This window comes from Zonotrichia leucophrys, chromosome 5 (genome assembly GCF_028769735.1).
Source record: "Zonotrichia leucophrys gambelii isolate GWCS_2022_RI chromosome 5, RI_Zleu_2.0, whole genome shotgun sequence".
NCBI lineage: Eukaryota > Metazoa > Chordata > Aves > Passeriformes > Passerellidae > Zonotrichia > Zonotrichia leucophrys.
In genome coordinates this window covers 58474370-58499248 of record NC_088175.1, presented here as the reverse complement: position 1 = coordinate 58499248, position 24879 = coordinate 58474370, and the positions used below count along the sequence as shown (strand labels likewise).

Sequence of the window (24879 nt, the reverse complement as noted above, 5' to 3'; positions counted from 1 at the left end):
GGTGCAGTTTTGTGTGATGCCTCTGAGCTGTCTCTGGCTCTGGTCTGTTTGGGGGAGGAAATTCAGCAAACTGACTAAAAGAGGAAAAACACAGATAATTCCTAAGATGGATGAAAGATCACTTGTAATATATTGTACTGAACATGGCAGAAGAAAATGGAAGGAGAGAAGAAAGATCTTAAGGGCTGGAAAAGTGAAAAGGTGAGATTCATAGCTTGGTTCTGTAAAGTGTTGGTTCACAACCACCAAAAGTTGGTGATTTACAAAGCAGCTACTGTGTCATAAAGTTGGTGTGTGTTGGTGTAAACTGGTGTCTGCTTTGAGCTGCTTTTACTTATTAGGGGGAACAGCTGGGCTGGCAGAGCTGGTCAGGAGTCCTAGGAATGAGGAGGGACTCTGGTCTGGTCATTGGCTGCAAAAATGATAGTTTGGACCCCTAACTTCAATCTGTGCAGTTTCACCAACACCCCCTGTGCATTTTGAAGATGTTTTGAATACTTCCTTTTGTATTAGGAGTAGCCTACTCTACATTCTTCTGTATAGCCAAGTGTTTTATCAGCTTTACCTGACTTAGCTTTACAGTAGCTTTTCTAGGAAAAACTAGAAAGTTTCCTATCTAGGAAAGCTTCTCCCTTTCTGCCTCCTTCCTTGCTGCAGGACCCAACCAGAGAATTAGGGAATGGCATGTTTTATTGCTGCCTCTCTGGAGAGGCTGCTGTGTGTGGTATTGGCTGCTTGTCTAAAACAACACAGATTCAGCAAATGGAGAAAAAAATGGTTTAACATCTGCCTGTTGAGTTGATAAATGGTGAAGTGCTCCAGTGGCAACACACAACCCCACATGTGCACTTGGAGCAGATGGCTTTGATGTGTGCTCCAGACAAATGTGCTGTCCCTTCTGTCCCCTCCAGCCTCAGCAGCAAAGGGTGCGCAGAACAAACCTGGGACTGCTTCAGAAGCCATAAAAATGTGAATTGTAAATAAACCACACTGTGCTGACTTTGTTTCTGTGGAGTCACTGAGTTTTGGGGGGTGATCTGCATTCAGGAAAGAGAAGTGGGGTGGGTGACCTGCTATTTTCATGCTTCAGCCTGTTCATTGTAGCAGGGATTGCAGACAGTGCCATACATAGATTGTTTCAAAGTGACAAAATTTAATTTCTTTGGAGTGGCACGTTTCCTTCCCTACATGCAGTTACTGGCTCTTGGTTGTTTTTTTGGTCATTTCCTAACACTCATTTAGTTGTCAAGAGAACATTGACAGCTGAAGTATTAGAGACAGACAAGGTGTTAACATTGATATTTCAAAAATGACTGCATGGATGTTGTTGCCCTTGCAGTGTTTATAAAGAAAGGGAAAATCCTGGAAGAATGGGATTGTTTGGAGCTGTGCAGGAAGGAGATGCAGAGTTAAAGGAGCTGGGCCAGTGGTTCTGGTTGATTCAGATATTTCAGTCTCTCCTACAGGCACATTAAACCCTTAAGTTTTCCATAATAATGTGTCTTTCTTTGCAGAAGGCTGTAGGAAAATTACAGTATATATATAATAGCTGTATCAGTAGGCAGAGGTCAGTGTAAATTTATTGAAATGCTGTGTTAGAGAAGCAGCAATTCTGGGCAATTACTGTTAGGTTTGAGACAGAGTAAAATTGCAAACAGTCTTTCTTTAGCTAATGTTCTATTGGCATTTGTCTTAATTTGCTGGGAAACTTCCCAAGTGGTGGACATGCTTTTTTTGGTGTGGGTAGAATATCAGTGGCTCATGCTCAGGAGCTTTTGTTATGTTTTCTTATGATAGCTCAGAGTCTGCTGGCTCTGGCAGCCAGTCTGCCCAAAAATCCAGTGGAAATGGGATGTGTTCTTCACTTTTGAAGGCTTCCTTCCTTGCTGGCTAAAGCTTCCTTTTAAGTTGCAAGATCTTTTGTCTAACATCCCTGAGTGTTTCTTGTGTTCTCTTTTTATAAAAGCAATGGAAGGCTGGCAGCCAAGTCTGAAAGCGTTTAACTCATGAAGGCTCTGCTGTCATTAATTTTAAACACGTCACTGTGGTGTCGGTCAGCTCAGCTACCAACAAAGAACACTAAAGTGTTCCCATAAATCATTTTATTGTCCTAATCCAACCTAATTAACTAAACCAAAAATCCTATTCTGATGAAGCAGCCCTTCCTGTGAGACATCTGCCTCTTTCTTAATGGATTTTAGCTTTTATTTCTGCTATAGTGCACAAGAGTTGGTGACCATAATAATGTTAAGTCCCTCTTGCCCTCTTTGGGGAGCTCACCTGCCACAATGGAATTCATTTTAAATTTCCAAATGCTGAGATTTTTTATTTTTTTTTTCATTCATTGGAAACATGGTTTGCAAGCCAGGAGGAAGCAATAAAATCTCTATTTCTAGAAGCGGATTAGACTTGCTCCCTGCAAGCTTTGCAAGTAAAGGCTCTGAGAATTTTGGGATCTGCTTCTGCAGTTCACTGACAGGCTCCTGACACGGAAGGTTTGACTTAGCAGTGTTGAGTTGATGTAATGGTGCCGTGAGCTCCTGGCCTGTTGCTGAACTCTGGGGCTGGAGGTGACTCAGGGGAATGAGCAGCCCTGTCAGCGTGCAGGGCTCTGTGTGGCACACCAGGACATGATCCCAGGCAGGGGACATCTGCCTGAGCACAGACAGAAATTCAGTGTGGGGGAAAAAGGTGGAAATTCTGAATAAAGAGCTATTTCTGCTCCTGGGGATAATCTGTTGAAGATTTGTTAAGTTCTAGTTTTATTCCCTCCTTTTTCCTGTATCTTGGCTAAAAAAGCAGAGCACTAAGAAACACTGGTTTTAAATATAACCTTTATATATTCTTATTCCCTTTATCTATGAGGTGCCTTTACATGGGGTGAGGCAATTTGATTTTCTCCCTTCTTGAAATGCTGATAAAACTGATAGCATCCCCTTTCCAGGGGAGTGAGTGGAGAGCAAAGAATTGAGATGGACTGAGATATTCCAGGGGCTGCCAGAGTTGCAGTGTTGCTGCTGGGAAAGCAGACTCTGTTTGATCTCTATTTGATCTTGGCTCCTCTGAGACCTGACAGATTTGTAAGTCATAGCCTTTAGCTGCTGCTTTGATTGTGAGGGCAAAGTGCTGCAACGAGGTTTTGTTCTCAAAACGGAGAGAAAGGAGCAAGAATGAAAACGTGTGTGTAAGGAGGCAGGGGAAAAACCAAGGCCAAGTGTAATTCCAGCCAGCAGGAAGGATATCACTGGAAACTTGAGCTACTAGCAAAGTTGAAAAATGAAAAATAAAAAAAAGGAACATTTGCTTGGGCCATGATATTGTGAGGTCATGGGCCTTCTCCTTTCAGTCTCTGTTAAAATTGGGCAGTTTTGGTCCAAAATCACCAGAACACAAATCTTGAGGTGTAGTGGGGAGCTGTGGGGTTTGCCTGGAGCAATAGGGAGGAATTTTCCTGCTCACCAGTGAGGCTTGGAGCTCCATCTGGGAAGCCCCATGGGGAGGACGGATTGCTGTGCAAACACGAGCCCTGTCTTGGAAAAATGCTGGCCAAATCTGTCCCTTCATGCCATGTAGAATATGGCACTCAGGGTTCCCTTCCTGCTTTTCTTTGGCATTTGGACTTCTGAAAATCCCTCAGCCCCACTGTGGACATGGTTACTAGCAGTGGAATCAGTCTGGAAAAATCTCTTGCTGCTGTTTGTTCCCCCTGTTCCTCCGCAGGGTTTTTGTCAGTTCATCTTCATTTTGCTGTTTCTTCCAAAGGGAATTGCTTGAACTCAGCACCTTGAGGCAGTTAAATGTAGAAAATCAAGTGTTGTGTAGCAGCTGGATTCACCCAGGCTGTGTTTCCCCAACATTTCTGCTGGACAACGGGTGGAATTTTCTGTGTCCAGCCTGGATTGGCTTGGTAAGCTCAGGCTATGGATGTTAGTGAGATTTTTCCAGCATTTGTATCTGTTGGGAACAAATTCAGGATGTTTTGGGGGTTTTTTTTCCTGTTCAATTTATAATTTTCATTAAACTTTTAAGAACCTGAAAAATCGGAACAAACTGCTCGAGTAAAGGAGCCCAAAATGCTGGAAGTGCCTGAAGGAAGATTTCCCTCACTACTCAGGTGAAACCTGAGATTTATGGTTGGATTTGATGATCTTAAAGGTGTTTTAAAACTAAAATGATTTTACAGTTCCACTCACTCAAAAGCTCAGTGGATTCTAAGAAAAAGCTTTGAAAATACCCAGTGTTACTCTGTGGATCTTGGTAGCCTTGGAGTGATGGTGAAGAGGCAGAGGTAGAGTTTAGTGACAAGTTCTTGTTTTTCCTTGTCTTTTTTCCTGCCTGGAAAGTGGACATGGTATTGTCCAGCCCAAAACTCTGAATTTATCAGTTAAAACTTGTGAAGCTTCTGTAATTCTTGTGGGAATCAGGGCTTTTGTCACAACTTCAGCTGCTACAGCAGGGCAGTTATGTGACAGCATTGAGGGGTTTGAGGAGGGAATCCTGCTGACAGGAAAAACAGTCTGAAAATTTGAATGCTAAAAAGGCAAACTCACTATTTTGGTTGCAAAAAACCCAGATTTGTGCAATCAATCTCCAGACTCTTTTGGGACTTGTAGTAGTGTGGTTCTGTATTTCCTCAAGCAGTCAAAATCTTTTCATCATGATTTTGCCTGTGTCTGCATTCCACTTGCAGTAGTGTTTTATTAGGAGTCTTAACTTGCACTGTTTTGTGTAGCTCCTAAAATACTTTTGCTTGTCACTTTTTTTTATTAATTTTTGACTTGGAAGTGACCAATTGCTTTGAGACCAGCACTTAAAATATCTGTAAAGTGTCTGAATTGGAGAGTAACTCTTGGTGCTGAGCAAACTGTGAAAGCACACAAGTTGAAACATTTCTCATAACGTTCTTGGCTTTTTCCAAAAATGATTACACAATTCCAGGAAATTAAATGTAGCATTTCTTCACTGAAAATAACTGAGTATAAATAATGGAAAACAAAGGAGAGGGGGAGTAGATGGGAAAGAAAAGTTGGGAGGGGAAAGGAGCACACAGAAAAGAAGATTATGTCCTACCCTGGAATTTCAGAGGACACACTGACCCTGGTCAGTATTATTAATATATCAGAGCCCTGAGCTCTGTAGGCGTGGGGCACGACCTGACTCAGTAATCCAGGAAGTCTTTGTGTGTTTCCCTCTGTGCTTTTTCCATCAGACCTTCAAACTTTCAGCTTGGGTTCTCAGCAAAGCTTCCAAGTGAAGCAGGAGCTTGTCTGACACAGGGTGAGCTCGGGGCACACGTCCCTGCCTGGGGGCTTTACCTGGGGGCTGCAGGCAGGACTGCCACATTTACACTCTGCCCTCTGCTGCAACACAGATTTGTGGAAATGACTGAAATCTTGTGTAGGAAAGCTGTTGCTTTCTCATCTTTGAAATGCTGATAGCTGATAATGAGTATTGAACTGATTATTGAGATATTAAGTTTAAGACTTGAGGTGTAGGGGTCTCCTGTTTATTTCTTTATTTCACTTCATTCTTTTTTTCTTAATTTCTTTATATCCTGAGAACACCTTTATTTCTTTTATATCCTAGGAGCACCTGAGACCTGCCCAGGGTTTGAGATCCCTTTCTTAGTTGTCAAACGGGCACAGAGGAAAAATTGAGAACACAGTTCAGTGTCCTGGCAGGTCACAGAGTGTAGTGATTTAATCCAAACTGCATTTTGGTGCCATTTGTTCTTGCAACTGTGTGCCACTCTATTGGTTATTACAAAATACTATACATAATCTGGGAAGTTCAGAATTTGGATATTACTGATCACCAAGTGTGTTTACATCACTTCTCAGCTGTTACAATGCCTAGACTTTGTTTTCAAGTTTTAAAAGAAGTACTGGGAAAGGTTTTATTGCCTAATCCTAGAATGGTTTGGTGGGAAGGACCTTAAAGATGACCCAGTTCCACCCCTCTGCCACTGGCAAGGACATTTTCCACTAGAGCAGGTGCTAGAACTTCCAGCAAGAGGCACATTGTAAAAGCATTGTCTGGCTGTAAATGCATGAGGTTTGCAAGAAACAATTCTTCCATTACGTGTTTTCAATAATTCTGTGTCAAATACTCTTGCTAACCCTTAGCAGGCTTTTAGTATGCACATAGATGTTTTTAATACCTCCAGCATTCAGAAGGATTTTTAATGATTTGTTCAATAATTGATGGAGCTTTGGCATAATTTAGGCTTTTGTGAGGGATGGCAGGCAGATGAGTAGAATATATTTAGTTGTTTAGTTTAACCATCCCTCTCTGTGAATTCTTTAGGTGAAAAGCAGAACAAAGGAAAGGAGCAAGTGAGAGAACTTCTTGTAGGAAATTATCCCCTTAACTGAAAAGTGGAGAAAGCCTTAATTAACTTATTAATTCATTGCTTAAGTGTCTGCAAAGTGTTTTCTGAGCAGTAACAATCATTACCTTTCAGAACTGTGTGTGGTTATATGGACCTTTATATTTACATCTATTTCCCTGGTAGCCAATAAATTCAGTTTCTCAGCTCGTTTCCCTCAGTCTGGGTGAGATAAAGCAGAAAACAGGAGCTGTCCTCTTGCTGTCTTCTTTTAAATACTGAAATCCTTTTTAATCTTTGATGCCAAATCCATATCTGTAGACACCAGTCTACTTTGACAGGTAGTAAGAAGTACCCTTTAATGAGGAAAACCACACTGAAAGTCTGGATTTTGTCACCAGTTATATAAAATTGCTGGGCTCTTTCTGATATAACCAGAAATTTACTTCACCTGAAGTCCTGGCTTTTAACTGGAAATCAGTTCTATTGTTCACTTCTTTCAAAAATAAACAAGCCAAAGCTCCCTCAGCTCCAAGTCTTTGCTAGGGTGCAAGTTGCTGCAAGGGTTAGGAATTGAGTATTGTTTCAGAGAAAAAAGGTGTTTAGAAAAAATACAATATTTTTTACATACAGAATACCATATAAAATTGATATGTATGTAAAAATATATATAAAAATGTAAAAAAAGTACCGGGTGCTTTTGAACTAGAAACAAACAAGTGCAGCTTGGGGTTTTCCATTAAAAACAAACAAAAGAAATCCTATTGTATGTGCTTAGCCAACCTTGTAATAACATGTTACCCTACACTGCTTTTCCTGATCACAGCAAAGGTGTTTATGTAGAAAAATGATTTGATTACAATATTTTTGTGTGTAATAGACATCTTTTTTTTTTTTTTTTAATCCACAGGCAGTCAGCTCAAAAGGCCACCACAGCATCTCTTACACATTATCCAGAACCCAGACAGTTGTTGTGGAATATATTCATGACAGAGACACAGACATGTTTCAGGTAAGGCTCTGAAATACTTGGATTATTTTTAAAAGCATCATAAGAAACCCCAGTTCTGCCTTGTGCTCTGGGTGTTCTCTGTGACCTGTGGGATTTCCACAGCCTGACCCAGCTGCATTCATATGGCAGCACTTGGAAATTTTGCATTATTCTGCTCTTCACAAACCCACAGCAGCATCTGTTAATATCTTACTGAGTTACTCCTTTAGTTGTGCTCTGCCTTTTCTCCCAAGACAAACAGTACTGGAGAGAAAAGTGTGCTCTGTTTGGATTCATGAATTAGCACAGAATTACACCCACCCCCTCCAGATAACCATGGAATAAAAAGGAAGAGGAAAGAATAGGACATGGGATGGGGAAGGAGAAAGGTAAAAGAGCTGGGAGTAGGGGGTACAAACCAGTGATAAATGATATTTATCATTTCACTCATAATAATGAGTTCTGAGGGGTGTGCAGATCCCTCAGGTGGTGTGGGCTGAGTTTCTCAGAGCTCCCATCATTGTCCAGCACGTGCTCAGTGTCCCCTGTCTGCATTTGTGGTTTTCTGCATCATTTACCAGTGTAGTAACCTAAGTGATTTTCTTGTGCCATGGTTATTTTTATGTATAATATTCTTTGTTTGTTGATCAAGAGAGCAGAAATTCTGTGTGTAGTTAGACTTCAAACTTGGGGAACCCAAACATGCCAAACAACCTTTTTCATTCTAGACTGCCAGGTCTGTGTTTTCTAGAGCATCTCACCAGGAATGGTTATCCCTCCTCATTCAGCCTTTCACATTTAGAAGGGCCAGCAGCTGAGTGCTGTTGACAGAGAGGAAATAACTCTTTGGAGGTGTTGTTGCTTCTCTTGACTTCTGTGTTTTGCTCTATATTAAATTTTCCACTGTGTCTGAAACTATTAGGTCCAAATAGGAATTGATTAAAACCCAGTCTTATTAATTTGCTGCAGAATGAAGGATTGAACAGCCAGGATGAACTGAAATAGGTTTTTCTGTGTTGACTAGTGAAAGAAAAATGTAACCCATCCGTTGGGGTTACTGTGTGATGCTTGTTTAGCTCTTGAGTAGCTACAGCACAATTTTTTTCCTGTATATCAATTTTGAAAAACCATTTTTGAAAGCTGGATTTTTCCTCTTCTTGAGTACAGTAAAAAATGAATAAAGAGTTGCAGAACAGCTGCTTTTTCAGGGCATAGAAATCTATTGCATAGTGTCCTAGTGGTGGGTACAGCTTTTTTGGGGGAATAAGGCACCATTTCAGTCTTGGGGTGTGTGGGGGGTCCTGATGGGACTTGATCTCAGTGTGGCCTCGAGTGCTGTGTCCTGGGTCAGGTTTCTGTTCTCTGGCTCTTTCCTGAGGGTTGCATTCCATGCATTGGCCTGCAGGAGTGGTCTGCTGGGCTGTGGCAGTAATTCCCCCTGAAGCAATGCCAGAGCAGCTGAAGAGGTTTCCATTATTTATATGAGCCACTAGATTGTAACTGTTCTCATGAATCTGTTGGACAAAAGTTCCTTGAGGATGTTCAGTGCAGCCCTGTGGTACATGATGACAAAATTCATGTTTGTTGATCAACAGAGCAGAGTTTCATTGTTGGTCAGGCATCACTTGGACAGACAGTGCTTGGAGTTTGATGTTTTCTTTTTAATGTGTGTTCTTGGCTTGTGTAGGGTGTGGAAGTTGAAAAGAGGAGGATAATTCCTGGACCACAGGATTATCCTGGGCCTTGAGGCCCCACTTTGACTGCAGTTAACATGTATTATCCTGGGCAAATCTTGGCTTTTTGTTCTTTATTCCCACTGTGCTTCTTGAGCTGTTCTGCTGTGTTGTTTGTAGTTTTGGTTTTGGGTTTTTTAAATGTAACTATATTATGAAATCTGTGTGCAAATGCTGCTGTGCACCTTTGAGTGACATCCAGGTCAGATTTCTTCATTTAATTACAAAAAACAATGCACAAATGTGTTCTTCTGGCATCTCCCAGGCTCTGTATGCTCCAGCACCCATGTGCTGCTATAAATGAAGATTTTCCTCGGAGTTTAACCATTCTGTTGATGATGCATTAGCTGAAGTTGAACCTGTTCCTTCATGGTGAAAATGGGTTGATTATATCTACTCATGCCACTACAAAACCCAAAATGTGCAGCTCCTACCCTAAATAACTACAAGTTTATACAAGAAGCAGGTACATTCAATACAAAGCATTGATTTTTTTTCTGAAAAATGACCCTTCAGAAGATGCAGAATCCAATTCTCACTCTCACCAGAGTGAAATTGTGTTGAAGCCCTGAACCTGCAGCTGTTAAATTCTGTGCTGGCAGAGTTTTCTTGTCAGGAGCAGTGTTTCACTGACAGGAGCAAAGCCACTGCCTGTCTCTCACACAGTTTAACAATCACCTGCAGAGGACACAACTCTGCTGCCTCTGCAGCACCTGGCACATTTATGGGTTCTTGTTGGAAGTAACTTGGGGAAATCAGATGACACAGGTAACAAGAAGGGTCCCAAAGTACAGCCTGAAGTTGCTAAAAGAAGAAAGTCTTCTGTGCTGTGGTGGAAAATGGGAGAAAAATGAGCAATGAAGGGTGTAAAGAGCAGCTCTGAATAATGGTCTGGGTCTGTAGTGGCTGTGCTCTGGCTGCAGGTGAGGTAAAAGTTCTGCAGGGTGGATGTTGATAGCATCAAGTTTTTCATTTATTCCTTAGGCACTTGCTTTTCAGGTGATCTCAAACCCAAATCCATGATTTAATACAGAGCTTGAGAAAATTGCCAGATTTTGAAGGCCACTTTTTCAAATAAATTCAAATGCTGAAAAGTAGCACAATACATGAGACTGATCCTCTAGCAGGCTTTCTCAACTGGAAAAGGGAAGAAAACCAAATATTTAAAAGATTTGATTTTGCACAGATATACTTGTGACACAAATGAGATAAGTACTAAAATGTTTATATAAAATACTACTTCTAGAGATTATAAACAATGCATCTATGTGCTTTTTTAAGATCTTAATGGTTATATCTAAAGAAATTGGAATTTCATGGTGAATGATTACTGTGATGTAAGGCTGGGAGCACACACTTGTGTGCTTTGTCATCCTTTAAGGAAAAATGAGGCAGATTTTTCTCTAATTGCATCTAAAAGCTTTGAGAGAATGATCTATTTCAGAGACTGCAAGAGGCAGAAACTTGTTATGAACAAATTAATTTCATATTTGTTATTGATTATCCTTTGTACAGATGGAGAACAGTCAAAAGTTATTCATGAGGTTCCTGCTGCTGCTCAGTGCTGACTCTTAGCAGGAATTGCTTTGAATGGGAAATAGAAACCTGGTAGAAATAATACTGTAAAAGGAAGAAGAATATTGCTTTGTAAGATTTAGCTTCAAGTTGTCAAGTTCTATAAATCAGGAATATCCCATCTTAAATAGTTTCTAAACTCTTTCTCCTGGGTATTCTAGTAGACACTTTTTGTGGGAAATTGAAATGTAGACTTTTGATTAGGCCTTGTTGAGTATTTGCTGTGCAGGGAGCTGATCCCATTTTCTGCCTGTGCTGAGCCCTGGGATGTGGAGGCAGTAACTGGAGGTGTCACTGGGGACAGGAATTCTGACATGTGTTACACTGCAGCCTGCACACAGAGCATGAAGGAGAAGCACAGCAGAGATCCCTGCACTGTTCCTGTCAATCCAGTTGTGACAAGGCTTAGGTGTGGATAATATTCATTTCCTTAACTCTATAACAGTGTTTCTTTAAAGCAGATTTAGTTTGCAGAGATGTTTGTTAATGATAGAACCGTGCATGGCTCCCCATCAAGATCTGAACTTCTGGGTGGGGGCAGTGAGATCATGTTTAGTGAGGAGGTTATTTAATATCAATGGAGATACCTGATAACTGAAGGTAGTTTCATGTGAAGAGTATTCCTAATTCTGTTTGATCACAAGGTGTCTGTAAAATTAATATTCTGTTCCACTTCTTGTTCCTCAGCTCCACTCTCCCAGTTAAGCTCAAAGTTGGTGTAACACTAATTTGCCTGTAGAAATATTGATAAAGCCTCACTGTCTGTCTGGCAGTCAGATCCTTCCATCCATGTAGTCATGAAGTTTTCTGTCCCAGATGTTTCCAGATTTAGAATTAAAATTTTTAGCTGATAAGACAGAAAAATCTTCCTCTCTACTACTGAGTCTTCCTGTCTACACATTATTGGGTGTGTTTCATTTCTGCTCAACTCAAGAAAGTTTTTAAATTCTCTTAGTCATGCATGTGCATGATTAGGAATAAATTTCAACATAGGGTGGGTTTTGCCTGATAACTCCTCTTTCAGGAACTACAAATCCTGAAAACATGAAGGTGGGTAGCTCTTTGTTATGGCATATCAAAATAATCAAGTTCTGGGGCTAAAAAAAGTCTTTTATTTTCATGGCAAATGTATTTGGAACTGGAAAATGTGACTAAAGCTTGTCAATCCAAGCTAGTGCTTTCCTGACTGACAGAATGTGGTGGTAAGTAATTTGCTGTGGTTGGATGAGGAAATAGCAAGGTGATAATACATTTTTTGGTGACAATACTCTTATCAAACAGATCAGCCATGTTGATCTGTTTCAAGCAAGCATGAACATCACTTGTGGTAAGTGAAAATTTGTCATTCCATGTCTGTGATGTATTTCTGCCTAGGACAAATGTGGAAATACAGGTTAGTCTCTGGTTGGATCTTGTATTCCAAAAATTCAGTACATAGAAGTTTGCTATGTCATCCGTCTTAACGTGGCAAAACTATGTCCTCAATGCTTCATATTTCTGTAGGTATTTTTATTTATACCATTATCTTAATTTTTTTGCAGGTTGGGAGGTCTACAGAAAGCCCCATAGACTTTGTAGTAACAGACACTATTTCAGGAAATCAAAACAGTGATGAAACCCAGATCACCCAGAGCACCATCTCCCGATTTGCCTGCAGGATTGTTTGTGACAGGAACCCACCATACACAGCAAGGATCTTTGCAGCTGGCTTTGACTCGTCTAAAAATATATTTCTTGGTGTAAGTACTGCTAATAATGATGTTACAAGCAAGCTCTGGTTTATATTCTGTTACTTTCCAGCCCCCAAATCTCCTTGTACTTGTTGATAACTTGTACTGTCATTAGGCTTTTATTACTCCAATGCACCAGCTGCAGTGTTAAATAGAAACTGCATTTTTATGTGCCTGAGTTATCACCAGCAGAGACTCGTGGTCATAATTGTCTTTAACAATGAAGCTGCACTTGAGGAGCTGTTAGAGGATTTTCTTTAGGTTGGTTTGATGCATTTCTGACAGTGACTGTCACACGTAGGAAAAAGCAGCCAAGTGGAAAAACCCTGATGGCCACATGGATGGATTGACAACCAACGGGGTGCTGGTGATGCACCCCAAGGGAGGCTTCACGGAGGAGTCCAAGCCCGGGGTGTGGAGGGAGATCTCTGTCTGTGGGGACGTCTACACGCTCCGGGAGACCAGGTCTGCTCAGCACAGGGGCAAACTGGTGAGTGGGAACTTGTTGGTTTTGTTTTTTTAATTTTTATCTTTGTTGAGGTTGGGATGAGGTGATAGTTCGCATTCGACTCAGGTGTTTATTATTTTTTATCAATGTCACAGTCTCACAGCAGTGAGTTCTGTAGTTTTTCATTAACAAGGCACAAAAATGGTTAACTATCTCTTGTTACAAGGTCTTTTAAGGCTAAATTAAGAAATGACACTAAATTATTTTCACTTTTAACCCAATAATTAATCACTCAAAGTCCCCACTGTGAACTTTTCTGTCCAACTACAAAATACCACCCAAACCCCTGAAGAAGAAAGAAGAAGGTAAAGAGAACAACCTGCTTCTGCCCTAAAACTTCTATCTTGCTTCCTATTTATTACTATATTCTAAAACCCCAAACTCTGAGTTTTCCACCCAGTGATATTACACACTTCTAACCAACTACACACCCGTAATCTCAGTGCTATCAATCAATTTTGGAAGCCTGTTCCATGGCTTCAGGTCAGATGTAGTGTTCTCCAGGAAGTCAGAGTCTGTTTGTACAGAAAGTCTGAAATTTCCAACATCCAGAACTCCATCAGGAAGTGACTGAAATTAATGAAGGAGTACTGTGGATGTGACAGTCTGGTCAGAGAGACAGAAAGCTAGAGCAACTTTCCCATGAATCAGTCTGGGAAGTTTCAGGGAGCTGGAGACAAAGGATATTAATCAAATGGAACCAATCCACAGGTGGTGTTTTGTAACAAGCTGTTTTCCTATTAGCTTGTTTACAAATGGGTGTCTTCTTAATTAGCCAGTGGTGATGGTGTTTTGATTAAAGGACCAATCAGGTCCAGCTGTAGAGAATTAGAGTGTAGAAAGGAATGGGTTCCTAATAAAATTGTTTTTGGCCTTCTGAAAATGCATGGAGTGTGTCACTCTTTATCAGTGTCACTTCTGACTCAACGGTGACAGGGTGCTTGTTTTCCTGGCTGTGAATGCAGGCAGGTACAGGGTGGCAGGCCCTGAGCAGTGGCACTGTGAGTGTGTAAATCTGTGTGTTACAGCAGATTTTGCACTGTTCTTCTGTTCCTGAGTGTGTGGGAGAACACTCAGAACTTTCTGCTAATGCCACTTTCCCAACTGAAATAGCACAGAGTGTAAAAGCAAAATAAACTCTGCTCTGGGATCTCCATTTCTGGAATGTTCTCCTGGGACATGGGGATGTCTGAAGTTGCTGCATGTGGAGCTGTCTTTTGCAGTACTGCCAGAAGAGTCCACTTTTGTGCAAAAGCAGTTTGGGTAAGGCAGCTTCTGTTTGATTCACCTGCCACTGGGAAGATAAGAGGAGCCCTGGAAGTATATTCCTGTTTTCTCCTGTGAGGCAGGATGAGCTTTGCCTTTGCCAGAAGTGAGGGATTTCAGCTGCTGGGGACTTGTGACACGTAAAATCAGGAGAGAAGCTCAATTAAGTGACTTTGCAACTCTGCCATTGGCTTTGCAGAAACCTGACTGCAGAAGGAGTTAGGGGAGTGGAGTCGGGCTGCTCTGCTTTCAGCAGATGCCCTTCAGGACATAAATTGCTTTGTCACCCTGATGGTGGCAGGCAGATGTTGCCTGGGGACCTGGACAGATGATGTGGCAATTGCAGCCTTTGTGGTTAGCAAAACACCTTTTTAGTGCTGCTAAAGAGAGGCACAGCAAAACAAATGAATCCCCCTCCCTGCATCCAAAACGAGTTGAATTCTCATTTAAATAAAATTGCATGGCACACTGGTATTGATGTGATCAGTATTCCTTGATTGGGTTCATAAAACCAAATGCAGGCTGTATAATGAATTGAACATGTTGCATATGAGGGAGCTTTTTGTTTTGCTGTATGTGAAGGAATTATCTGAAAAGAGCATCAGATCAAGGCTTCTCTCATCTCTACTTCAACCACTACATTTTTCTGCTGGAATTACTTGGCACCGGTGACCTCTTATCTGTAGTCTGTATTGTACCACTGAGGTGTATTGTGCAAGGATGATCCACAGTTAATCTGTGAATTTAAACTGGATTAAAATGTAAATGCTAAATTGGTTGTCATTCATAGTATTCTTAGGCAGATGTGATGATTTCATGTGACCTACTTAATGTATTTGTTTGTATTTGGCTGTTTGTTCTGCATTAGTGGTGTTTTGTGCATAAAGCCAGGCAGTAGGTCTGCTTTTCTCTTTGATTTTATAAAAAGCCTTTTTAATATATATTCATTGCTAATGAGTGGATAGCAAAAGCATGGATTGCTTATATGTTTGTGACATTAAAATAAAGAATATTTCAGCCAAGTACAATGTGTGTTTGGCATAATCCCCTGAAAATGTTGTAAGTACCTGCATTTAATCAGAGAGAAGCCTTTAGGCAGTGCACGATGGGGCTGTGTTTGCTTGGAATACCTCATTTAAATAAGAGGGCTAATGAGTGGGGTGGGTAATTGTTCATAAACTGAGCCTGTGTGACTTCAGATTTGTCACCTGAGAAATTCAGCTGGTGATGGTGTCTGCTGCAGTGCTGAGGCTTGCAGGTACCTGTGCTGCTGCTGAGGCACACTCTGGGAGTTCATGCTTCTGCAGAATGCTTGACCCTTGCCACAACCCCTGAAAGAATGGTTTCTGAGAGGCAGGACAGCTGGCCTGTCCTGGGTAGGAGTTTTTAGTCCAAAAAGGACTTTTTTATCTTACTGTGTGAGCAGCTTCTGTCAGTGTAATGTGGGCAGAGAATTCCAGGAGAGAATCTGCTAATGCAGCCCTCAGGGAATGGCATGTCTTTTCTTCAGTCTATCAGGACTTACTGAAATATGACAAAGGAACAGAGAATCAATATTGGAGGAAAAAAATGCGTGCTCAGGGGCCCAAAGACTGTATAATAATTTATATTGCAGCTGCAAATGCAAATCCCCTGTACAAGCACAGAATAAGAGAGCAGTGCTCGTTTTAATCCTAAATATAGGTTAGGAGGTGAGGTGGATTCAGGACAACAGTAAGACAAAATTAAGCAGGTTAAATGCTGAGAAAGGGGATGTGGTGTCTGTGTGCTGTTTGTGAGGTCCCAGGACAAGGGAAGAGATGAGAATCTGACTTCATGTCTCAGAAGGCTGATTTATTATTTTATGATATTTCATTATATTATGTTAAAAGAATGCTATACTAAAACTATATGAAAGAAGTAGAAAAAGCATGCATCAGACAGCTGATTATTTGATATTATATTAAAAGAATGCGGTACTAAAACTATGCTAAAGAAATAGAGAAAGGATACATCAGAAGGCTCATTTACTATTTGATGATATTATATTGTATTAAAAGAATGCTATACTAAAACTATACAGAAAGGATACATCAGAAAGCTGATTTATTATTCTGTTATAGGAATGCTATACTAAAACTATACTAAAGAAATAGAGAAAGGATACATCAGAAGGCTGATTCATTATTTGATATTATATTGTATTAAAAGAATGCTACACTAAAACTATGCTAAAGAAATAGAGAAAGGTACATCAGAAGGCTTACCAAGAATGAATAATAAAAACCTGTGACTCCTCAGAGCCTTGACACAGCTGGACTGTGATTGGTCATTAAATTAAAACAATTCACATGAGACCAATCCAACAATCACATACCACTTTCTAAAGCAGGAAAACACAAGGAGAAGCAATCAGATCATTGTTTACATTTCTCTTGGAGGCTTCTCAGCTTTCCAGGAGAAGAAATCCCGGCGAAGGGATTTTTTTCAGAAGATACCATGGTGACGAAGGGATTTTTTCAAAAGATATCATGGTGACGAAGGGATTTTTCCAAAAGTACCACGATGATAGTGTGTGTAACAGCTCTTTGTGTCCTGCCACCAGGTGGAAAACGAGACCAACGTGCTGCAGGACGGCTCCCTGATCGACCTGTGCGGGGCCACGCTGCTGTGGCGGACGGCGGACGGGCTGCTGCACTCGCCGACGCAGAAACACATCGAGGCTCTGCGGCAGGAGATCAACGCCGCGCGGCCCCAGTGCCCCGTGGGCTTCAACACCCTGGCCTTCCCCAGCATGACCCGCAAGGACGTGGTGAAGAAGAAGGACGTGGAGGAGAAGCAGCCTTGGGCCTACCTCAGCTGCGGCCACGTGCACGGCTACCACAACTGGGGCCACCGCAGCGACGCGGAGGTGAACGAGCGCGAGTGCCCCATGTGCAGAACCGTGGGCCGCTACGTGCCCCTGTGGCTGGGCTGCGAGGCCGGCTTCTACGTGGACGCCGGGCCCCCCACGCACGCCTTCACCCCCTGTGGACACGTGTGCTCCGAGAAAACTGCCAAATACTGGGCCCAGATCCCGCTGCCTCACGGCACCCACGCCTTCCACGCCGCCTGCCCCTTCTGCGCCACGCAGCTCACCGGGGACAACTGCGTCAAGCTCATCTTTCAGGGCCCCATCGACTGAGGAACCGCACGGAAATGACCACAATAAAAAGTTTTTTCGAACGGTTTACTGTGAAGATTTTTTGCCACTAATTCTAGATTTTACCTTTTTTTATAATGTTGTTAATATAGGGGGTGGTAGGGCGGGGATGGAGGGGCCGTGGTGGGGTTGGGATACATTGATACCTGGAACTCGACAGATATCAGTGGTGTTGCATGCTCGAAAGCAGCATATTCATGGAGTCTTCTTGGTCAAATTGTAGTATATTTGTAATCTTTTTATTAGTACCCTGGATCAGAAAAAAGGTGTCTTAAATGATTTTTTTAAGCTAAGATTTTTTAATGGAAAGGTTTTTTCTTCTAAACTTTGACAAGCCTTTAAAACCTATTTTTCAAATCTAGAAGGAACATACAGAATGTAACTGTCTTTAATTTGCAATATAATTTAACTTGAATAGTTTTCTCAAGGAGCAAATACAGAATGTGTGGACAACCATAGGTGAATGTTCACTAGAGATAATTGGATATGTAAGAGAAAAATTAGCTGCCTAAAATGTAGAGGATAAAAGCTATTAAAATATCTATTATGCGATAACACAGCTGGCCAAAAAGGCATCAAAGATTACTTGAAACTGAGGAAATCCTGTTTGCATTGATTTCCTTTCAGTGTAGTAGATATCCACTGGCTATTAGGTATGGGAGATGGCTCATTATTTTCTGGTTTGTTTTTTTTTTTTTCCCATTTAACCTGCATCTGGTGAAACCACTTTACTCTTTTCCATACCCAGCTCTGGGGTTTAAGCTGATGTTCTGTGTATGTGTGGTCTGGCCTTTTTTATTTCTGTTTTGCTTGCCCTCAATGCTCCTTCCCCAGAACCTTTGGGTGAGTGGAGGCCACAGATTCCCAAAATGGTTTGGGTTGGAAGGGACCTTAAAGCTCATCAGTTCCTCTCCTGCCATGGCAGGGACACCTTCCACTGTCCCAGGGTGCTCCAATCCCATCCAGCCTGGCCTTGGGGACTCCCAGGGATCCAGGGGCAGCCACAGCTGTTTTGGGCACCCTGGTGGAGCCAGAGCTGTGCCCAGGCTTTGCTGCAGTGATGAGGGGCGGTGCCACAGCAGGAGGTTTAGGTACAGCTGGTACAGAAATTGTTTCCGTAAACCTGAATTTAGGAAAGCACTTAGTCTGTCTTTAAATCTGAGCCCATGGCTGGGACTGTTTAGATTCTCAAGAGCTTCAGTGCATTGTGGTTATTTGCTGTTATGTTTTGAAATTTAAAAAAAAGGCAATTTAAAATAAGTTATTTTTTAAGCTCACTTTAAAGCATTTTCACTAGAAGGGAGAGCATCATTTCCAGTTCAGCTGAGCATTTTTGTTCACTTTTCAACTTGCTGCCATCTGTCACCTTTTCTTTTGCAGATTGAGCTGTGTTTGTATCTCTTTTTTCCCCCAAATGTTTGCAAATCAAACAACATTCAAATGTAATCAAATATATGCACTGGGGTGGTACATCTGAAGTGGATCACTTGAAATTCGTGACTTTTTAAGAGAGCTGATAAATGTTTACTATGGAAATAATTAAATCAGAATTTCATATGAGGTGTACCCTGCCCACTGTTAGGCTCATTTCATGCAGAATGATAACTCTTTGATTTGTGGTTGATTTTTTTTTTTCCTTTATGCTTTCTGTACTCTTGGTATCTGAGGTATCAATCTATCCAGGTTTAAAAAAAAAAAATTGGGAGAAATCTATAACATCTCTAGATGAAATTGATCATTCAAGCTCAGTTCTGTTTAATCAACTATAGCTTTTTGCTATATTTGTGCCCTTTGTATAAATATATAATTTATATGATTTTAATATATTCTGTATATATATATACTTGAATTGGCCTGTTCATATTTTGGTTGTAAAATTGTTTTATAGTTAACCTTATAAACATTTTACATGTCCCTTGCCAATGGTGATGGGATGGATTTTGTCTGCTGCTGTTTTTAGTATAATTTTGCTGTCTACATGTTCAGCATTTTAATAATTTGAAAATAGCTTTACTTTACTTTTTGCTGTTAAAAATTAACTCTGCAGCATATTTTTGTCCTAAAAGCCCCGAACTGTACAGTTTTTGTCCCACTCAGTGATTGGAAACAGGACAAACCTTGATTAACCTACAACTCTATGCTTCTTCCTAGTGCCTTTTCAAAGAGATCCTCTTGTGATTCCATATTCCAAGTCCTTTCTCCCAGCCTCGTGGCTCATCTCCACGGAGAGCAGCAGCCCAGCCAGGTGGGGGAGAAACCAGACACAGAGGTGCCTCTTCCTCACCCCTGCAGGTTCCTCAGGTGCCACAGGCGTTCCTGGTTAGCAGATACCTCATGTGGGAGAGGCAGCCTCGCTCCTCCCTGCCTGCTGCACTCACACCCAAGGCTGCTCCCAGCTGCCTTCAGGCCCTGCAGCTCCCTCCCTGTGAGCTCAGCAGGGGCTGCCCATCTCCTCCGAGCCCCCACAGGCTGGAAACACCCAGGCACCCCCTCCCTCTCCCGGCTGCTTCCCTGCTTCCCTGCACTGTGCAGTTTAATTGCTGCTTCAGGGCTTCATCTCCCTTCTGCTCCCCGTGGAAGGTGTTGGGAGAATCCTCACTGGAAGCACAGCTCGCCACCAGGCTTGCTGTGTTTGGCTTGATGATGGTTTGTGTCCAAGGGAAGTGTGTTTGAAACTGTGTAAACAAGATTTATTTTTCCTTTTGCTGTTGGCAGTTCTGTAAAACACAAGGAAGACTCTGAGAATCCCAGAACAGGCAAGGCTGGAAGCGACCACAGGGCTCATCTGGTCCCACCTCCCTGCTCAGGAAGGGCCATCCTGGAGCACAGGGCATGGAATTGTGTCCACATGGCTCTGGAATATCCCCATTGAGGGAGACTCCACACCCTCTCTGGTCTCTGTTCAGAGAAGTTCTTCCTCATGTTTGGGTGGAACTTGTGGGCATCAGTTCCTGCTCGTCCCTCTTGTCCACAGAGCATGGCCTGCTCCATCCTCTTGGCACCTCCTTTGGATATTTACACACATTTATGGGGTCCCCTCTGTTGTCTCTTCTTGGGGCTGAACATTCCCAGCTCCTTCAGCCTTTCCTCGTCAGAGAGGCTCCACTCCCTTCATCCTATGGGAGGTTTTGCCTCTGCTGTTCCTGCTCCAGCATCTCCGTGTCCCTGCTGTCCTGAGGGGCCCAGAACTGGGCACAGCACTCTGGCTGGGCAGAGGGGCAGGATTCTTCTCTGGGAAGCAATTCCCCAAGGTTTGTGTGGAATTCAGGGACTTCACTGTTCAAATCCAGGGTCAGTCCCCTCTGCTGGCAAGGCAGAAGAGTTTGTAACATGATTTTCCTCAGACCCTGGTGAAATGATGGAGCATTCAGCTCTTAGCCCTCACCTTCCCCCAGCTCCATAAACACCTCCTCTGCTCTGGTACCTCTATAGTAAAAGGAGTTTGTGGATAAATTAAATTAGAGTCAGTATACTTGAGAAGCACCTCAGGTTTATTCATTATTTCAGTGTTATGATGTTCCCTGCATCCCATTTCCAATGCTGGCAGTGTATTCCATCAGGATTTTTTTATCACCTGTTACTGTTGATTCTGAATGCCTCAAAAGCAGCTTTGACTGCATAACTTAGAACTAAAAGTATTTTTCTAGTCTGATTTTTTTTTAAAGATGATATCTGTCAAATCCATGCACACTGGAGCTGGAACCCTTCCCTTTCTCCTGGCAGCTTTCTGGGAGAGTGCTGAAGTCTAAATAAAATGAGTGGTGAATGCAGTTCTTACTGGAATTGTTGTCTATTGTACAGGACAGTTCACATGAAACTGTTTTATTCATTAATTTTTTTCAAATTTGGTAATTTTTGTGCATCAAGCTACAGTCACAGTATTGTACAGGTCAAGTAATTAAAGAGGAATTTTTTTTTTTCCATTGTGAGGGTGGGAATGGGGATCAGAAGAGAAGAAAGCCATGGCTGAACTGGTTCCAGTAGGGACAGAAGCAAAGGAACTGCTTGGAAATGTGACTGGAGCTGTTCCTGCTTTCAGGGCTCATCCATGCCCTGCAGAGGATTCACCTGAGTTTGTTGGGAAGTTCTGGGATGCTCTGGAAAGCCTGTGGCCTTCCAGAGAGCCACTCCTTGGTGTTTTAGTTCCTGCAATTTGAGGGTTTGGCTTCAGAGCCTGAGTGAGGGGCCAGAGATGCTGAGTGTGTCATAGTGAGAAACTGCAGTGGAACTGTGAACAGAACTTAATTATGTTTTAGTGCTTAATTATATTTTAGGGCTGTGGTCATTCTCTGTTTAGTGCTCTTCCAGTAACTGGTGGATTCCTCACCATTTTTCATTATTCTGGAAGTGAAAGGAAGTTTCTCCAAGACCATCATGTTTCTGTTGCTCCATCCCACAGTCTTGACACTTTCCTGTGCTTGGAGAACCATTGGTAGGGATGTGGCTGTGGTGAGGACTGACCTGATGGCTTTTAAATCCATTTTTACCCTGGTAGGAAAACTGACCTGACACTTCATTTCCTCAGTTTTTCACCATCCTGTGACTCCTTGGCTCCTCATTTTTGATTTATGCACACAGTTGCAGGTACGCAAATAAATACAGCTTGGAAGGAAAACAAGGAAAACACAAGCCAGGTGGTTTTGCAGTGTCTTTTGACAGATTTTTCTCATTATTGTGGGTTTTCTAAGCACTGGTCACAAGTCTGCACACTCAGTGTTGTGAGGTGAAAGGACAAATGTAGAAGGTAAGGCTGGTTTGGGGGGTGGAGAGGGGGAGTTTGTAGGATGGAGTCACAGTGGCTCTGCAATCTGTGTCCCACTGAGTGGATCTTGGAACAGCAGTGGAGTGACCCTGGACTGGCAGAAAGACAGAACTTTACTGTCTGTGCTGCTCAGTGTTCATTTATTGGCAGCAGAACAAAAATTGAAGCTGCTTGCACACCCAAGCACCAGATAAACCCCAATGTCTGTCCAGATTCCCTCACTGGGGACATATTTATGTTTTCCTGGTGGGCAAACCAGCCTCCAGGTCACCTGGAGTCGCTCCTGCTGCTGTCCTGGGGATTGGGGATGGGAATGGCTCTGGGATCCACCATGGAGAGCCCTTGGAAGGCAGCACAGCTGCAGGAAAAGCCTCTCCCACAGCCAGCCCTGTGTGATGGAGGGGGATGTTTACCTTAAAAACAGTGTGAGCAGCTGTTCAACTTCTGGGTATATTTGTAACATTGGTCTTTTTATACACCGTGTGAAATGGACTGGAATAATTTCTTTTGCTGTTGTACCTGTGGAAGTACAAGCCATTTTACAGGAAAAAAAAATTATAAAACAAATTAAAATATTATCTCAGTATTGTCACTGACTCCTTCAGTTTATTTTCCCTGCTGGTTGGTTGTCAGAGCTTGACTTTGATTTGCAAAAAAACCATATAAACAACTTCAAAAACAAATGGTTTCTTTTACTCTTTTATCCCCTTTCTACTCAGCAAACAAAACCTGAAGCCTTTGATTGAGGATTCTTAAATATTGGAGGTAGTGGAGCGTATTCAGGTGTGAGTGCCCTGGAATTTCAGTTAATTCCCTTCCCTGATTTTTAAATTGAACTGTTTGTTTTCAGTGCCAGCTGCCTCCTTGCAGTGTTAACATAATTGCTAAATAAAAGCAATTTCCAGGAATAATATGCTTTGTGACTCTTAAAATTAATTTCCATAATGGGAATTCAGTGGTTTGTTTTCCATCTGTGTATTCTGCATCCCTTTTTTTGCAGGTGGTCCCTGTAAGAACAGGAGCTTCATTTTTTTTAAAGGAGCTAAAATGAATAGTCTGCTTTTTTTGGAACTTGGAAAATAAGTGTTGGTGTGAGCACAGGGAAGGGAAATAAGGATATCTGCAGTGTTTTCTAGATGTGGTCACCTGCCAGCTGGCTCTTGTGCTTCCAGGGAAGTCAAGAGTGCTGAATGCTTTCCAGGGAAGTGCTCCTGGGTGAGTTTGGGATGTTTGGTGTAGCTGTGCTCCCCTCCCAGCAGAGCAGTGACCCCTTTCCTGTGGGATTGCCCTGTCCAGCTGCACCCCAGGATATTGTAAATGCTCTCCTGAGGGCAGGGGTGTGCTCCTGGCGGATTCCTGGGCAGGAATTCTGTGCTGGGAGAGGGGCAGTGCCCAGGGGAGCAGAGACACGAAGGGCCCTGCTGGTTTAAAGCAGTTGTGGGTTTGGGGTTGGAGTGCGATGATCTTTGAGCTCCTTTCCAACCCAAACCATCCCAGGTTCCAGGGCAGCCTTGGGGCAGTTCTGGGTGAGGGAGAAGTTCCTGCTGCTGCTCAGGGGAGGGGAAGAGCCTCAAGGCAGGAGCGAAGGCTGAGAGGGAGGGACAAGGAGAGCTCAGAGCCCCAGCCTGGGGAGGGGCTGAGGGAATCACTCACCTCATTCCACCCCCTGCCATGGCAGGGACACCTTCCACCATCCCAGGATGATCCAAACCCCATCCAGCCTGGCCTTGGCACTGCCAGGGATCCAGGGGCAGCCACAGCTGCTCTGGCACCCTGTGCCAGGGCCTGCCCACCTTCAAAATTCTTCCCAGTCTCCCATCCATCCCTGCCCTCTGGCACTGGGAGCCATTCCCTGTGTCCTGTCCCTCCATCCCTTGTCCCCAGTCCCTCTCCAGCTCTCCTGGAGCCCCTCCAGGCCCTGCCAGGGGCTCTGAGCTCTGCCTGGAGCCTTCTCCTCTCCAGGGCAGCACCCCCAGCTCTCCCAGCCTGGCTCAGAGCAGCAGAATTGTCCCAGCTCATCCTAAAGGAATCCTCAGTACCCCTCAGGACTGACCCTGTGTTTTATGCAGACTGTGTGGATTTTGTATCAGTTCTGTCACAGGTTTGTTGTTTAATTGAAACCTTCAGCTTTCAGCCCATTCTCCATTCAATTTATGCACGACAACAGGACCACACATCATCCTAATGATCCCATTCCCTTGCTGCTTTTCTCTCCCCATCCCTCCAGCTCCCTGATTAAAGATGTTGTGGTCTCTTTTTTCACTCCCCTCTGAAGGGAGCATCGATTCCTATCTGTGTTACCTGGCTGTAAAATTTCACTGCTCACTCACTGCAGCTTGTGCTGCTGGGAAATCATCTTTGTGAGAGCTTTCCAGGGCATCTGTGGCTCCTGCTTTTCTCTGCCTTTCAAGGCATGGATGCATATTTTTAGGAGGAACTTAAGAAATCTCTTTCATGTAAAACTAAGGCAGACAGAAGTTTGACAGAGGAGTCTGAGCCCGATAGTTCTTTTCTTTTCCACTCACTGAAAACTCCTGTCTGAAGACAGGAGATGAGAAAAGACTTCACAGCAGAAAGGAATTGAGTAGAACCCCAGTTACATCAAGGCTTAAAATCCTAGATGTGCCTGTAAATAATTAAATTTATATATTTATATATAATGTAATGTAATATAATATAATATAAATTGTATTATATTATACTACATTACGTTATAATGTATGTACATTATAATGTAATATATATTGTAGTATATTATACTACATTACGTTATAATGTATATACATTATAATGTAATATATATTG

The 24879-nt window shown here is 42.5% G+C and overlaps 1 protein-coding gene across 1 annotated transcript in view; it reads left to right on the top strand.

Annotated features, from left to right (window-relative positions):
• PELI2 (pellino E3 ubiquitin protein ligase family member 2) overlaps positions 1–17372 on the top strand; it is a 66362-nt gene extending 48990 nt beyond the window's left edge. The window contains exons 3-6 of the mRNA XM_064715869.1: positions 7239–7340; positions 12169–12366; positions 12659–12847; positions 16716–17372. Coding sequence (XP_064571939.1) covers positions 7239–7340; positions 12169–12366; positions 12659–12847; positions 16716–17294 — 1068 coding nt within the window. The 3' untranslated portion in view covers positions 17295–17372. The remainder of the gene's footprint in view (positions 1–7238; positions 7341–12168; positions 12367–12658; positions 12848–16715) is intronic.
• Positions 17373–24879: the final 7507 nt, after the last annotated feature.